Below are 16,846 nucleotides of genomic sequence, written 5' to 3' on the forward strand. Positions count from 1 at the left end.
TGTCTCCCTATTCCTCTGTGTGGGCTGACCCGACGTGACCTACGTTGAGCCTATCTGCGCCAGGAATTGATTTTTCTCCGTATTCCTCTGTGTCGGTTGTGTCCTGGCAGGGTCCGCTACCAGGGAACAAGAAAGAATGAGGTTGCCCGGATGGTGGACATCGCACGTACAGCACGTACACCGAACGTTTCTCTACCTTTTGTCTTGGAGCGCACCGCTCACCCGTAATGATGTATTAAACTTCTGTTATTTGTTTTTACATCACCTCGTCTTCCCTGCCGAACCCCCGCCGATGGTCAGCCTCGTTTGAGCTCCAAGCCGACGCTGTTGAAGGTCGCCGGAACCCCGTCCCCGTAACAACTGGTGGCATGCAGCCTTAACGCCGGTTGGATCTTTTTTTTTAATATTGACCGTTAGGTTGAGGTTGCGGCCCTCACACGGGTGCGGCCCTTACACGGATTTATACGGCAAGGCTCTTCCTTCGTGCAATTGTTTTATACTTCGCTATCATAATATTGCTTCGCCTTTCTGGCGAAACTGCAGCCTTTCTTTAGAGTACGGTAACTGTATAGCTGGGCGAGTCGGTACATCTGCATTATTACAGCCCGAACGAATCAACCGGGGCAATGAAGAAAGACGTAACACGAGCGCTGCCTCACGACTAAAAGTTTATTGCTTACAAGATAGGAAACTCATGCATTCTTTTACAGCGCAGATCTTAGGCGCCCGTTTTTGTGGCGAGCTTCGGCGTCCCTCGTAACCGAGCGAACGAGCACACCGAAGGATGAAAGAGCGACCGCGGAGTGCAGCGGGGGATGAAGGACGACAATAGCGAAGAGCACGCGAGAAGGAAAGCGGATGATGATGAAGCAGTGGCACCATGAGGAGGAGAGCGGAGGAGAAGGGTGGCGAAAGCCTAACTGTAGTGCCGTGCAATACGGGCTCTGCGGCGACGATGGCTACGAGATGGCGCCAGAGTAGCGATGGACATTTCAATTTCAGCCGCAGCTACTTTCCCCTATGCTTTCCTTGGCTTCATGACTATTGGCTTTATATGATTATGATTAACACTTTCCTTGGCTTCATTGACTATTGACTTTATATGATTATAATTAACGAAAATTGAGCCCCTTGGTTCCCCTTCTTCTCGCGCTCATTCATAGCGAGGGTCTCGAATCTGGTAGCTTTGACGTCATTAGGTAGCATACGAGGGTTTATGAGCCACGGGCCTGGTCTTCTAGGTTCACATGCTACGTGGTACCACCGGGCAAAAAGGGATGTTCCACATCCGCCCACGTTGGGTCTGAGTGGCGCTGTTTAACACTCCCTGGGCTAGATTTAGTAAGCATAAATACTCAATTTAGTAGACAGATCGATAGCTGCCTCCGTAGCACAATTGGATGTGCAACGCACGCGTAATGCGGAGGTCGTAGGTTCGGTCCCCACCGGCGACAAGTTATCTTTTCATCCATTTTTAGTTTCTTTATTTTCTACATTTCAATTTATACCACAGCTAATTTATGGAAGTTGTGGCTAACGAGAACCATTCCGAGGATTTCTGGCATAAATGTGTGCCTTCTGTCGCTCAATACAGGCTTTTATGCAGAAAATGAGCACTCGACGCCCACAGATGTAGGCAGCGTAAACTTGTAAAACGGAATGTCAAGTGGTTCCACATCCTTTGGTATTACAGAGTGTTGGACACTTGAGAACTTCCGACACTTCCTTGAGCATTAAGCACCCAGTGCTCTTTTCCGAGACTGACTGAAGCTTTTTGCAGACTCATTTGGAAACCGGTCTCCTTGGTGTGGCGCTGACCCGCTTCTGCGCTGCCACAATCAGACCGACATTCTGAGTCAAGGTTTCTACAGAAGCTTCTCAATCGTATCAGCCAAGCATGTGGTGTGGGCACACAGATCCTCCAAGTTTCCCTGAAGGGCCTCCTGACCCAGTGTAGTTTGAGCCTTTCTCAGCCGCACGCTCTCGCCTGCTGCAAAACCATTGATAACTTTTCACACTCGCAAATTCCTGCGGTATTATTCGACTACTCTTAACCCCCTGCAGCGTGCGACTTCTGGCTCGGGTGCTTCTTCCAGCAACTGTTCCTTGTAAGCCCGAACATGCGCCTTTAGGAACACAGCTCTTCCAGCAACGATCAGAACGTGCACATCATTCAACGCCTTTCCGACTTCCTCCAAATACGATGCAACTCGTGACCCAGGCAAGTGACGCTTAGCATTGGCGAGTAGAAAAATTTCAGAAGTGAGACCACCTTGTGCATAAGATACTGCATCGGTGCGCGGTAGCAAAACTTTGCTGTCGTCGATTTAGATGGACAAAGCGACTTCAACGAAGTGTTGACAAAGTACGTCTTCATCTCACCGTTTTCTCGAGGGTGTTTGAGAAGAGCAAAAGAAAAAAAATATTGGTTTGTCACCTTCAGCTTCCCAAGTATCAAATGTGCAAGCAATATTCTGCTGATGTACGCGGCTTAATCTATAGAATGGTGGTTCCCACATATTCCCCAAAGTACGAGTGTCCAATTTTTTTCTTAGATGTTTTCGTCATGTCGTCAAACAAAAGGCGAAGGTAGTCCTTACGCAGAGTTTACTCTGATGGCGTACTTTGTTTGTAATATCTTGATAAAAGATTTTGAGGGTCGGATTGGACATTCGCTCAAGGAATGTTAGCAGAAACAAACTCTGCACACAAATCTACATAGAAGCATTTCTTTTTCTCGTCCATGAAGCTTTTGGAAAAGTAAGATTGCCTATAGATATCGATGGCTGGGCGCATCGATTATTTCCTTGGCGCTATGCCGTTCTCTCACGCTGCACCAGGCGGCTTCTTTTTGCACGCAACCTGCGCAAAGAACATTTATGCCAGTGTATAATCTTGCATTCTGCTCATGGATTATAGTTGCGCTGTTCAATGTTGCACCCCTCATTCACACGCCCAACTCTGAAAGGTCTTGCGTTGATTTAGTCAACAACCACAAGTTTGAGCACGCTATTCAAGAAGCACCCTACTTGTGAGGCTGGCGCTGACCAACAGAAGACCGGACGTGTTTACAAACCGGCCGTACCTCATTGGTCACTGCTGTAGTCGCCAATTCGCTACATGTAAAATATAATTCCCAGCACCCTCAGATGTCCCAGGTTGAGGACATAAATATTCAGTGTTACATGCCCTAACGTGCGTGAAAATTTTTTTGGGGGGCATGAACCTCAGTTGAACGTTAACGCACTGCGCTACGGTTTACTTTAGGCATAAAAAAGGGCATTTATTTTTAAGCTAGAAACAAACCGAGGTGTGAAACCTGCTCAGGAAGCTGGCTTAAAACTGACACCATGGCAAATTGTTGTGTCTGTGTGTATATATATATATATATATATATATATATATATATATATATATATATATATATATATATATATATATATATATATATATATATATATATATATATATATATATATATATATATACACACACTAATCGACCCTGAAGAAACCGACAAAATTGGTCGAATTAAACAAGATGCAGGGAAGACGCCTCAACATACTGCTGATTCATTTGGCAGTATTTGCCCATTTCTGATACGACCCCGAACGAAACACGCGCCCACTTCTATATGGCCAAAGTAGAAAACAAACTTAAGGATTACAATAAAGTTCCTAAACAAAGTAGAAATCTAACACGCACCCGATTTCTTAGCAAGGGAAATTGTTGCACAAAGGCGACTGGTTTCCTAAATTTAGCTTTGCCACCTGATGTGCCAAAGTCAGCTCCGCCGCATTACATTATTGTTAGTCGGTAAAGCACACGACCGTTGCGAAAGCGACTTCTGTTTTTGGCGCAATTGCACTGGGCGCAGGTGCAATCCAATTTTCTTGTATAAAAAAATAGAAAGGCGCGCATTAGGACCAGGTAAGAACTGTAATCAGACATTGTGAGCTAACTTTATTGCTTGTAAATCTTTCTAGGGCGTGCCGAAAATAGGCGTTTCCGACGAGAGATGACGTTTGTTCAACACATGCACTGTCCCCTAAGGTCCGCCGGGACATATGCCGTCATTAAAGGGGTCGCTGGTGGGGCTACCAGAGGGTTCAGGTGTGTGTGCTGACTGCTCTATTACAAGTTATCCGGCGAAGGCCAATTTTAGAATTGAAATAACGGAAGTCTGGGCCCACTGCAATGCATGGGCACCGGCCGGGGCCCTCCAGTCTGGATCGGCTAGACCAGAGTCAAATTAACGAAAGCCTACTGTATATGCATATATAAATACCTACATACATAAATGCACTCGTGGAACAAGGCCTTCGTAGGCTGCAATGCTCTCGGAGAGCCCAGCATTGCAGTGGAATCTCACCTCTTTCCCGCTGTGGGGATGCGCGACTCTCACGCGTCCCCTGATATGTTGTTTTCCCGCATAGCTCCCGTCCCCTGCAATCCGGCTTCGCCGCGTGGCCTGCGTGATGCCGTGATGCTCGCGGCGGTCGGAGTGGCTGAAGCGCAGTACGAGAGATGGCGCGAGTGTTGCGCTGCTAACGCCGCTTACAGGCGGGGTTACTTGGGCGCTAAAAGGATAAGGCTGCCTCTTTGGTTCGCAACGGCAAGCAGAGCGGACGTGCCGCGCGTGCGTCGATCCATGCTTCTGCGAGACCGTCTCGTGAGGCCTCGTGCGAAAGAGCCACCGTTCGCGTGACCGTACGCGCGAACGACCAGGCGTTGGGATCCAGCAAGGGGCGAATATATTCGCTCGCTATCCGGTCGCGGTGAGTCGGACTTCCGCGATTTGTCGCGCGCCCATCGGCATGTTTTGTGGATAGCAACTCGGCTAGCAGGCATTGATCTATGAAAGGTGCAATAAATGTCATTGTGATTGTTTGCACTACTGTGTCGTCGTTCCTTTGTCCCAAGAGTATGGGTGAGAACCCCACACCGCATGGCTGGCAGAACATGGCCCGTCCATCTAAGGATTAGCATGAGACCACGATGACTTAAGACTCATAGGTCAATTGCCAGAGCAGCACACTTTTCAGTTTCTTTGTTTTCACTGCTGCACTTCATGCAGCAGTGAATAAGAAGTAGTGAGAGAAAACACAGCAAATGATACAGCGAGAAAGCAACTGCAGTCATTTCACAATCTGGGGAAAGGAACGCCAAGGTGCAAAAACGTTTCTAGAAGGTGTTGCTATTTTAAAGGTTGAGTACAGGCATTAGTGTTGACAGCAAATGTAGCTTGAAGATGTGTGCAAACAAAACGAAACTGAAACTGCATTGTTAAGCCTTTAACACTGGGGAAAAAGGCCTTTCTAGGCTCCCAAACACCAAATTAGAAAAGAACGCTGAAGTAGGCACTTACAGGAACAACTAAACCATGTTTGAAGTGCTTCGAACGACCTGATTCGTGCTGATATATCAAATGGGCACAATAGCAAGGTAAGGAAAACAGAGCCATTTTGCCTAAAGTTTCAGTCTCTAGCTATCACGATATGGAGATCAGGCGGCGACCTCCACTGAACGCCCACCTCTGCCCTTGTGTCCAACAGTAGTAGTGTGACTTGTGAGCGATTTCACAATGAAATGACTTTATTTTAGTCTGCATGATGTGTTTCCTTTTTCTTTAGTGGCAACCAAAACCAGAACAGAGAAGTCTTTGCATTACACCGCGACCGAAAGTGCCAGCAAGTTGGCGCTAGCAACTGTCATGGATCTTATACATGAGTCGCACGAAGCTGTTTCAATCACGATCGGCTCCTTTGTGCAAGCTGCGTAACACAGTGGGTGTGTTCCACTTTCGGCCAGCATCGGAGACAGTCTACGTAGACAGCTAAGGAGACGGCTAAGGAGACGGCTGAGACAGCTTTACGGCCATGTAATGGAACACGCTTCTAGACGTCTGGAAGACACTTCTGTGACATGGCGCCAGCCTGCAGCACCAAAAAAGATTGCGAAAAGAACATGTTATTTGTGTATTTTAAATTTTTGCATCTGTGAACCCACAATAAACACGATGTAGCTTACAATAAAAGAGTAGGATAGCATGTCTATGTTTTCTTGTGCACAGACAACCTTCCTGTTAGCTTTCCAGGCATTCTGCTCAGCAGCCAATCTGTTTGGACAGGAAAATATCCTGCATCGTTTTTGAATTCGGTGCTGTCTTCATGAAGCTGTATACTTTGACGTCTTTGTGAGAATTAAAATGAGACTTGAAATGTCTGCTATCCATTCTGTCGTCTACTTTGCCGCCTACGGCAAGTACTGGAACACATCCATTGAATTCAAATCAAGACATTCTATCCCATTCACAATTAAGTGTGGTCGAAAGCACCCCTGTGTGACTGGAGTATAGTACCTGCAAATTGCCAGTAGCGGAGAAAAAGTTGTGCACTGCATTGCATGAGATGACAAACAGCATTTCATGATGAACACAAGACAGCCACAGAACAGCTATGGGAATACTGGCAAGTCTTTGTGGCTTCAAAAAGAAATGGGTAGGCCACATCGTATTTCCACAATGAATGCCTTACCATATGCTTAAGTCACACTTCACTCGGCACAAACGAAATGAGAAGCGTTCAGTATTTTTTCACGTCCCAACGGGCGAGCACAATCTTCAGAAGCCTGTTCGACGGCAGCTGGCGCAGCGTCTGAAACATGACGTCCAGGTTACCGTGTACGCACTTGGACGCGAACGCTGCCTGCAGCACCTGACCGAGCCTGTTCAGGGCCAGTTCGGCCCCCTGAGGCGAGGCCGTGGCGAGGCCCCGCTTCAGCGTCTCGACCACCTGCACGACGTAGTGACTCGGCAAGAACGGAAACACGATCGGAGCGCGCGGCGTCACCTGGCCCGCGCGAATCAGCATCTCGAGCAGAGCGTAGTGGAGGTACGAGTAGAGCTCGGCGTCTTCCGCCACCGTCCGCGCGTCGGTCTTGCCCAGCGGCGCCAGCACGCACCACGCAACGAGGCCGGGGATGAAAGTCTGGAGGCACTGCGTGTACAGCTGCGGAGGGATGGCCTCCATCGGCGTGAAGCAGAGCAGCGGCTGCGCGCGCACCCAGGAGGCGAGCAGGTCGACGACGTCGCGCGACGGGTTCGTCGGCGTCATGTGCGTCAGCGACGTGGCCAGGCTGGCGCAGAACAGGGGCGAGATGTTGGCCAGCTCCTTGAGCATCTCGGCCGAGCTGGGGATGAGGCTGAGGTAGTCGCCCACGACGTGACGCACGATAAGCAGCGACGGCTCCGAGGTGCAGCCGCAGACGTGCATCCAGAAGCCGACGCAGTTGAGGACGTTGTGGTTCTTGAGCGCGATAGAGAGGGAGACGAGACGAGAGAGGAGTGGCACACGCACGTCCATGACACTCGGGTCGGCCGAGGGGAACAGGATGAAGAAGACCTTCTGGCACATGTCCGACTTGGCGTTCTGAAAGCTACTCGCTATGATCTCGATGATCTGCAGCTCACGGATCGCAGGCAGCTTGCGCGTTCGCGGCCGGCGCATTTGCTGCGCCGCGGAGGAGTGCGCTTGGGGTGTCATTCGGCGCTGACCGTAGTCTTGGAAAACGAACTCCTCGGCGATCTCCTTGGCGACATGAGCGTACGTCGGGCTGCGGCCCTCGTTGGCCAGCAGATTCTGAATCTGCAGGAGCGCTTTGTAGACAACGGTGGGAAACTCGATCTTCCGTAGCGAAACCCTAACGTCCGTCATCCTGGACTACTTTGACGCCGAAGAATTCGAAGACTCGTTTCCGTTTCTAAGCGAGTCGAAACCCATGCGCTGTATTTTTTGCTGCACAAGAAGAAACTGCACTTACTACCATAACAGCGCAAGCCACTTGGACGTCGCCATGTCGTTTTGTTGTCACTGTTGTTGCTGCTTGGGCTGGTCAATGTATTGGACCGGCAGCATTGGCCGTTAGACGTGCCACATCGGCATTTCGACTTAAATTGAAGTTTATATTGAAGCATTTGTCAGCATTAAGCAGCGAGCCACTTATTCATTTGTCGTTGAAAAAAATGCAGCATTACGTGTCTGGTTTCTGCCGCGCCTGCAATAGGGCACATGCATGACACAAATATATGGCCTTCGAGATGACGGCTCCATGTGCTGCTGCTTCAGCTCAACATCAGACACTCAAAGGTCATGCAAAACCTCATGCATATTTAAAAATCTGCTGTAGTGTCATGAAGTTGAACAGCACCTAATAACAATATGATGCTGTCGTGCCCTTCCCAACCGCAAGATTGTCATTGTATTTGCGGGAAGGTGGCAGTAGCCGTCCGTGGCTCTGCGACGTACGCAGCCTATCCAAGCCAGCATAAATTTTGTATTTCTCGAGTGCGTGTCTTCCTACCTACTGTTGGCGTTTTAAGAGTTTGAGCTGCTCTTGTCCGCGCGTTGTATGCTCTTTTTTACCCGTGAACGTTACTTATCTGTACCTAGCAGTTGTCAGCCTGTGAACTTTTGCCAAATGTGAACCTGTTTTTAACCGACTTCTGTAAGTACGAGCTGCTCGTCTGTGCCTTTACGACGCTGTTTTGGTTCGCTCTTCGCGCAAGAAAAATAAGCTATTAAGTTTGCCTGACAGGGGTATCAAACCACTTTTTCGGCGAACGAAATACCGATAAGTGACACGCGGTGACCATGGCCACGAAGTTCTCACCCTGTAGGATGCTTCGCGCTACTTTGTGCTTAACGTAGTTTTTTTTTTTTTTTTTTTTTTGGTTAACTGTGAGCAGCGTCTGATCAAGACGCAGCCAGACTGATCAAAACCCGGAGTATTTACATGTTTGGTGTTACACTTGATGTTCCCACTTTTCTCCGCTTATTTGCTTCTAACCATGATTGCAGATTTATCAGCGCATATCGCAGCATGCCAATTCTCGCGACGGGTTTCCACAATTTCATTTCAGAAGTTCGGGTGATTTTTCCACCAAGGCTCTCGCGTTCGGAGAGCTTTCGCAGCATAGCGTGCCGATGTGCAGCACATCTTGAACTACCGTGAAATTTTGTTCGACGTGGCTTTTTCTTTTGTCCCCGTGTGTGTGTTCTTCTGTGACCGTTAGCTTAAGACATTTCGAGTTATTGAATGGCTTCTCGCACATAATATCCCTGCCCGATAAAGGCGCGTTATAATGTGTAACACCCTTGTAGCTTTTCGCTTTATAAGCGCTATCGTTAGCCGTGTGTTTGCCCGCGTTGGTGGTAGCATGATGGTAGATTAAAAGACATATTCTTCATTGGACCACACACAGAGCGCTTAGGTTCACCATAATAGAATCACGTTTTACACCTTGTTTACACATAAGCAGCAAAGTACTTTGAACCTCTTAGTGACAACCTTTATATGAGACACATTGGTGCATTATTTCAATCGCGTTTTGTTGGCGCTGATCTGAATTTTCATATGAGTACCACGGGCTTAAAGCTTTTGTGCGTAACATTGCTTGTTTTTAATTTCTTTGTAATAAAGTTGGCACAAATTCCAGTAGCTGTCTGTTTCATTACTTATAGCATATAGCGATGTGATCTTAACTACTGTCTGATTCTATGTTAAATGCTCCACCACTGCAAGATACATTCTGCTTTTTTGGGCTACCTCGATCTTAACTGACTATTATTGCATTATTCATGTTGTAAGGTAAGGCAGGGTCATTGTAAAGGTATGTGGTATCACAGCAGCTAGGAAGACAGGTCAAATTTGTCTCCTGCCAAGCACTCCCATTCACCTGGCTTCGCTTTAAAGTGTAATGCATGAGTAAATTAAAGCTCGGGAGTGCTGTGAAATCACTTTGAGCCAAACAGGGCAAATCACCTGGCCTTTCCAACTAATGCAAATGAATGGCGGAACCATACTGGAAAGAACTTGAATGTTCTTGAATTTTTCTTTTCACAGGCTCGGCCGCACTTGTATGCAGAGTTAAGATGGCTGCTGCATGTTCCTCGCCGTGGCACCGCATCGGGGACTCGCAGGATGGCGACTCTGCGGGTAGTCCTTCTGGCTCAAAACTGGGGCCCACTGACGCTACGCCAGAACGACCGTCGAGCCGCAACACCAGCTCCCCGGAAGATAGCTGCGCCATTTGCTTGGGAGCGCCTGAGAATAAGTCATTCACGGACAGCTGCTTTCACCAGTTCTGCTTTGCCTGTCTTGCCGAGTGGGCCAAAGTCAAAGCCGAATGTCCTCTCTGCAAGCAGCGATTCAAGAGCATCATCCACAGCGTCCGCTCGCTCGAAGACTATGACCAGTACTTTGTCAGTGACCTGCAACGAGCCCCGGCGTATTCGATGCAGGTGGTTTATGAGAGGAGGTTTCGGTTCGCCACCACGATGACTGCCGAGCGGCGGCAAGAACTGGAAGCAATGCGACAAGAGCGCGAGAGACGGACTCGGCACTCCTCCACAACTCACCGAAATCGGAATCGCTACCTCCCCAGAGGGGCCACAACGAGTGCCGAGAGATTTCAGCTGTACGCGTCGGACCTGTGGGCTGTCCCCAGCATGTCACAGTATCGCGAAGCATCACCCGAGTTCTACCGTGAGAACCCAGCTTGCACCCACCGTTTGGTCCCCTGGCTCAATCGTGAGCTGAATGCATTGATGCAGCAGAATCGAAGCCGTATAGTGGCTGCCATGGATCACGTCATGTCGTTAATCCTGAATTTAGACATCAGGCACCTTGACTTTGCCCACAACATGGAACCTTTCCTCCGTGAGCATACAGAGCACTTCGTCCACGAGTTCTTTTTATTTGCTACATCAGTGCATGACATGGCTGTATACGACCAACATACAGTGTACTCCTCGCGCCCTGAGGCTTGCTCTCGGGTGGACCCCATCAATTGGTTCAGGCGCTCCTTGCGGGAATCCGAACAAGCAGCTGCACTGGAATCGCGCGCTGCACCAGTTGCCGAACGTCATGACTCACCTCAACCGGGCCCCAGCGGACTCGCTGTCGCAAGGGAGGTGGTGGTTGCCACATCCGTGGACAGCGATAGTGACTCTGACAGCTCGGACTGCATCGTAGTGGAAATGGTCAAACCGCTCGGGGAGAGGACTCCCATCGTGATCAACCTGGTGTCTTCTGACGAGGACGATGCCTCTGCACATGGAAGCCATCAGGCAGGCCTATGTGACCAGGAGGCGGGACCGAGCCATTCTAGTTGCCCATTGGAAGACCGTAAGCCTCTCGAACGTCATGCCACAAGTGATAGGTCATCGAGCGATTCTGATGATGGGCATGCTCGGAGTCGGCACTCCCAAGCACGCATGCGAAAGCATTCAAAGCCAGCGCGCTACAGGGGACGAACTCCAGACAGCCATGGCTCCTCCTCACGATCTGGGCATCGGCATCAGAGAGAGGTTCTGTATGCTGCAGGCACAGGCCGTAGCTCGAACAGCCGGAGTAGTACGTCGTCGAACGAGGATAGCCAGTCCTCTGCTCGGCAAAGACAGCGGCGAAAGCTGGTCAGCGTTGTTGGCGCTGTGAACATTGCTAGCAAGCCACGCGAGACATCGCACCATGAGCGACATCATTCCCACCACCATCACCACGAACACAGGTCTAGGAAAAAGTCTACAAGAAAACATAAGCACAGGAGGCACAGGTCGTCACATGATTTTTAGCTCTATATATTTGTGTACATATGTAAATTATATGACGGCTTTTTTTATATACATCAACTCTATGTTTTACTGGCTCTCTCCTTGGAGGCAGACGTGTGTGGTTTATATTCTTTCACCCACTTTCTTTGCAAAAATGAAATGATACGGTAGTATTGCTTGTCAGATTGCATTAAACTATGGCAGCCTTGTGTTAACCTTCAGGTTGCCAGTGGCAGCTGCAAGATCAATCTCCTGTGGAGTTGGCTAAGCACTTGTGCACTAAGATAAGATGTTGGGTTAACCTAGTGGCAAAAATGTAAGACCTTTCACTACAGCACCTCTCACAGATCAGCTTGGAGACATCGAAACTAACAATAAGCATTACAGGAAGCTCGCCAGTCAAAATGCATTTTGAGGCAGAAATATGGTCAAATTGCTGCTTTATCTGCCATGCTAGGTTTAGCATAAGCCGCTCCTTGTATGGTATAGCCATTACATTTGTTATTGGATGTTTATTTTGTATTTTGCTACCATTCCCACTGGCCTTAGTGCTTGGTCTGAACCCCCAGAGTGTCTTTGTACATACAGTGGCAATTTGTCCATTCATAATGGTTAAGGGTAGTAATTATTTGATATTAAAAAAATGGTCGTCATTATGTCGCAGATTTGGTGCCCATGGGGTGCAATTCTGGACATTGTCGAATTACGCCATGTTGTTGAATTTAGTAACGGCAACATCTTGAGCCAATGACAGAGGCCCACAGCAGCCTCTGATTGGCTCGGAAGCCGCCATTATCAACTTAGACAACGTGGTAGAATTTGACAATTTCCAGAATAGTACCCTTGTTCTAGGCACTGTACTTGTATCATGTGATGCCAAGCCCCGGTAAGTTGAAACCAACAGTCACTAGGGAGCCAACTGCAGATCTTTTGCGCCCTTGATGCACCAAATTTATGTTGGCTGAGCTAACTCGGCTTTATGTGAGCACTTTAGATTGTGCATAGCATGTTCCTCTTGTTTGAATATGGCCTGCGAAATTGGCAGCATGTCGGAAGTGAGGCCTTTAAGAGGAAGCTTTAGCTCGGGCCCAACTGTGATGCTGCCTAATGCATGTAAAACACGGGAACACTTTTCTGAGATAACCAGTAGGCCGACTTTATTGAAATTTGTTGAATTTGAGAAAGTTCAATTCTAGTAACTGTTGGAAGCGGAGTTTTGATTTCGGGCCCGAATCTTTTAAAAGGAATTTCCAAAAATTGGTATGCTCGAAAAAAGTACAGAAGCACGAAGTTTACAAATACATTTCTTGCACCAGGAACAAATATCGCAGTTCTGTAATATGCATCTGTTGTAGTATCCAAAGCTGACAAATTTGATATATCCATATCTTACGTGGATCTGTTACATTGCTTACAAGGGTTTCGCAAAAGTATTAGTGGCACTTGTAAGATCCATGTATAATCAGTTTTGTCCGTTTTATATGTACTATTAGATGAAATTCACAGATTTGTGACATTATTTGTCTTTGCTCAGTTGCAGAGTTGCGAACTGCATAGTTTCGTTTGCTTTTCGATTTTCAACAATCTCCTATTAAAATATTCACGGCCCAAATCAAACATTCGCTACCAACAGTCACTAGACTTTAAAGCTTGCTTTCAAATGCTACAAACCTCATCGAAATTGGTGCAGTGTTTAGAAGGAAAAAATATTTCTCCTTTCTCTCCTTTTACCATGTATCTGCATAGGAACCCCCGAGCAACGCTGTCGCAGCAGAACGCCAATAATGTGCTGTTCAGTTGCGATTTGCATTGTGCTATCATGTGCTATTTTTTACAGTGCAAAAGCTGCACTACCGACTAGGCGAGACAGCGATGATTGTCAACTTCGGTAGTATGGCGATAATCGACAAAAGGCTTCCTCAGGAGAGAGATAAAAGGAAGGCAGGGATGTTAGCCAGTCAAGAATCCAGTTGGCTACCCTGCACTGGATGAAGGGGATTAGAAAGAAGGGAGGGAAAGAGATGAGGGTAGAGAGACGTGCATGAACCGGTGATGTTCCGTGCAGGGAATTTTCACTTTTTCGGGGAGTTTTTGGCCACAATTTCGGACGAAAGGGAATCTTTGCAATATTGCGAGGAATCTCGTGATCGATAAAGTAAATATTAGAATTATGTCTTTGAGCATTGCCATCACTTTGACCAACGACAGCACACCCTTTTCAGTGCGGGGGCAAACTTGGAGTCGGCCGGCTTCCAAGTTCTAATAGCCCTTCTATTTGAAAAGCTACCCGCCGTGGTTGCTCAGTGGCTATGGTGTTGGGCTGCTGAGCACGAGGTCGCGGGATCGAATCCCGGCCACGGCGGCTGCATTTCGATGGGGGCGAAATGCGAAAACACCTGTGTGCTTAGATTTAGGCGCACGTTAAAGAACCCCAGGTGGTCAAAATTTCCGGAGTCCTCCACTACGGCGTGCCTCATAATCAGAAAGTGGTTTTGGCACGTAAAACCCCAAATATTATTATTATTTGAAAAGCTGGTGTGATGTTTCGGAATAAAACGCGAACTGCAATTTGTTGCGCCAATATTCGATAAGGTGATACTCAAAAAAAAAAAAAAAAGAAAGCTGCCAGCCACCTGTGTTAGTTGATGCTTTAGAGACCTGTCTACGCGGAAGAGATGTTGGGAACCGACATTAGAAAGTGGCACATCTGAAATTGAGTTCTCGTATTGCTGTTAGGCTGAGATGTTGAATAAACTAAGTAATGCTTTTGAACGACGCGCGCACACACGTGCGTGCAGGGAAATTTGCGGGGATCTTTTTGGAATAATACAGGGAAAATTGTCGCAAATATGGAATTTCTGCGCACAAGAATAGCAATTCTGCTGCAAGGTACGGAACATAACTGGCACTAACAGGCTCCCTCAAAGTAATAGGAAGACTCGGAGGATATGCTTTTACGTGGTGCAAGAGTCACAAACACGTCGTGGCCGCCCCGCCCTCGCCCTTACCGCAAATCGTTCCTACGTTCTTTATGGGTCACATTTATTCCTTTTTAGATTAATAGCATTATAGAGTTAAAGTTCGCGTCTGTCTAACCGTGTGTGTATCCCCTTTGTCAGCGTTCTTTCTTTTTGTGTGTGTGTGTGTGTGTGTGCCTTTGCCTAAATTATGCCGCCATCTCAGAGGCAATGCAAAACTTTTTACATTTCGAACACCAAGGCTTAATTTCGACTTATTGCGATGTCTTTCTGCGCTTGCAGCCTGTGAAGACATGGCCTTCGAGATTTGCAAATATTACTGCGAAAGAGCCGTAGCTGCAGACGTAGCCGCCATTCTACGCTGATCGGCATCGCCATCAACGCCAGTTTATCGTGTGAAACGGGAACTACTGAAAATTGCTGCTTGTCTCGCTTGACGCCCAACAGCACATGTGAAGTTTGAGAGTGTTAAACTGTCTAAAATGTCTAATATGAGAAACAGGGTCAGCATTCTGGACAAGCCACTCAACAAGAGCAGAACTGACGTGAGTAAAATTTGCTGAACTAGTGCTTGCGAGCTTGCTCGACGCATACAGCTTCGCAACTACCTCGAGCAGTCGGCGCACTCCGTAATATACTTTCTTTTGTTCGTGTTCTGCAGGTCAGCATCAGTGTGTTCGGCCTTCTGTTCTCGGAAATTGTTCAGTACTGTCAAAACAGGGTCTACACCATTCCCGAGCTTCAGACAAAGTGAGTTGTGCGAGTTCTTTGTGCACGGTACGACTTCCATTGTTGGGCTCGGTGATTCTAGATGTGACTGAACGCTAACTGTTGTTGCGCTATACTTTTAAAACAGCTATGGCACCTGATAGCATAGCGCTTTATTCGCGGCTATCGCTTTTGCTGCTGGGTTCCCTTACTGTGTTTTATAGCTACCGCAGGCATATAAAGTTCCCTTGGCAAGTTAAGGAACGATGGCCAAAAGTGGCCTGGACGATTAGGCAAGGTTGCGTTTCCGACCTTTTTCCCTGTTCAGCGACGTTATCGAGAAGCAGTACTTGAAGGAAGGAAATGACAAATACAAGAACATGTTTTTTGTTTGGTAATATCACTAGGAGCGTCAGAATATTTTGTGACCGATAACGTGTTTCATATGCACGCCCTATTGTGGGCACGAAGTGCTATGAAATAGTTTCGAGACTGGCCCTGTTTTGAAGAAAGTTATTTATGTGGATTCAAACTCTGTCACCTTCGACACAGCCCCCCTTGTGAAGCAATTGAGCACTTTTGAGTGTTCCTGCCGCCTGCCATATATTTACTGGAAACATTCTTTCCTGTCCTAGTCAAGCTTCTTATGCAATTCATTTTTGGTTTCATCAGTTGTGGCAAAACGATGATCTTTGAGTTGGGTTCTTAGTTTTGGGAAAGTATTATATACTTAGGGGTATTGTCATGACTAGAAGATGGCGCATCAATTGTCGCAGTGAAAGGAATGAAAGCCAAACATCTCCACAACTGAGAAAAGGCTATGCATGTCCGTAGCTCGACAAAATGCATGCTCATTGCCTTTCTCTACATACATAGTATTTTGCGTCAGCAATTTGTGCTGAATGGCCATACTGTGAACAGCAAGTTTTACTGCCAAATTTTAGGGCTTCTGAAGGAGAACATTCGGTGAAAAAGGCTCCATCGGAAGTGCACAAGGCGGTGGATGCTGCACAATGACAATGCACCCTTAACAGAGGACTCCTAATATGCAAGCTTCTCAATGGAAACGATATGGTTGCTCTTCCACATTCACCCTACTCATCAGATTTGGCTCCTGCTTATTTCATTCTCCCCACAAAATTAAAAACCCAGATGCGGCGATTTTGGGTACTTCGTAGACAGGACATCATGTCAAAAAGAGTTCCACTGTGATTGCTGATTAAAAATGTAATGTGGGATTTACATTCTCATGATATTGTGAGTACTGTGAAAAAATGCTATGCCATTACCTTTTACGGCGTCTCTTAAGTGCCACACAATTAGGACCAAGGTGGCGCAACCACGGGAACAATGCTTCAACATGCCAAGCACTTTGGCACATCAGCAGCTGCTTCGCAGAAGCCGTTGTAAGCCGTGGCCTCTGATATCAGACAGCGTGTTGCCCGATTGCATAGGCCATGTGAATGCCAGCATTAGCAACCATGGCTCGTTGACTTCCTCTAATGCCCTGCTGCCATTGCGTGACATCATGGGAGACTTAATCGTGCA

General features: G+C 47.5%; 3 protein-coding genes across 6 annotated transcripts in view; 2 read left to right on the forward strand and 1 right to left on the reverse strand.

The window, feature by feature from the left end:
* Positions 1-637: 637 nt before the first annotated feature.
* LOC142560688 (integrator complex subunit 15-like) lies at positions 638-7,865 on the reverse strand. Of its 2 annotated transcripts, none has more exons than XM_075672943.1 (2): positions 6,537-7,865; positions 638-2,862 (listed from the first exon to the last, which is right to left on the reverse strand). In XM_075672943.1, the coding sequence occupies exon 1, from the start codon at positions 7,713-7,715 to the stop codon at positions 6,585-6,587; it is 1,131 nt and encodes a 376-aa protein (XP_075529058.1). In that variant the 5' UTR covers positions 7,716-7,865; the 3' UTR covers positions 638-2,862; positions 6,537-6,584. The 2 variants fall into 2 exon arrangements, with proteins under 2 accessions (XP_075529058.1, XP_075529059.1); XM_075672944.1 differs by lacking the exon at positions 638-2,862 and adding an exon at positions 5,837-5,936.
* Positions 7,866-8,283: 418 nt separating this feature from the next.
* LOC142560686 (E3 ubiquitin-protein ligase Topors-like) lies at positions 8,284-14,991 on the forward strand. Of its 2 annotated transcripts, XM_075672942.1 has the most exons (3): positions 8,284-8,505; positions 9,904-11,614; positions 14,873-14,991. In XM_075672942.1, exons 2-3 carry the CDS (start codon positions 9,933-9,935, stop codon positions 14,877-14,879), a joined length of 1,689 nt encoding a protein of 562 aa, XP_075529057.1. In that variant the 5' UTR covers positions 8,284-8,505; positions 9,904-9,932; the 3' UTR covers positions 14,880-14,991. The 2 variants fall into 2 exon arrangements, with proteins under 2 accessions (XP_075529057.1, XP_075529056.1); XM_075672941.1 differs by lacking the exon at positions 14,873-14,991 and having other exon boundaries at positions 9,904-11,684.
* Positions 14,992-14,999: 8 nt separating this feature from the next.
* The window catches only part of Trs31 (trafficking protein particle complex subunit 31), a 106,578-nt gene continuing 104,731 nt past the window's right edge, over positions 15,000-16,846 (forward strand). For both annotated transcript variants that reach the window (XM_075672947.1, XM_075672945.1), the window contains exons 1-2: positions 15,000-15,135; positions 15,252-15,340. In XM_075672947.1, the coding sequence (XP_075529062.1) occupies positions 15,073-15,135; positions 15,252-15,340 (152 nt within the window). In that variant the 5' untranslated portion in view covers positions 15,000-15,072. The remainder of the gene's footprint in view (positions 15,136-15,251; positions 15,341-16,846) is intronic.

Source organism: Dermacentor variabilis, chromosome 10 (assembly GCF_050947875.1).
Source record: "Dermacentor variabilis isolate Ectoservices chromosome 10, ASM5094787v1, whole genome shotgun sequence".
In the NCBI taxonomy this organism is placed as follows: domain Eukaryota; kingdom Metazoa; phylum Arthropoda; class Arachnida; order Ixodida; family Ixodidae; genus Dermacentor; species Dermacentor variabilis.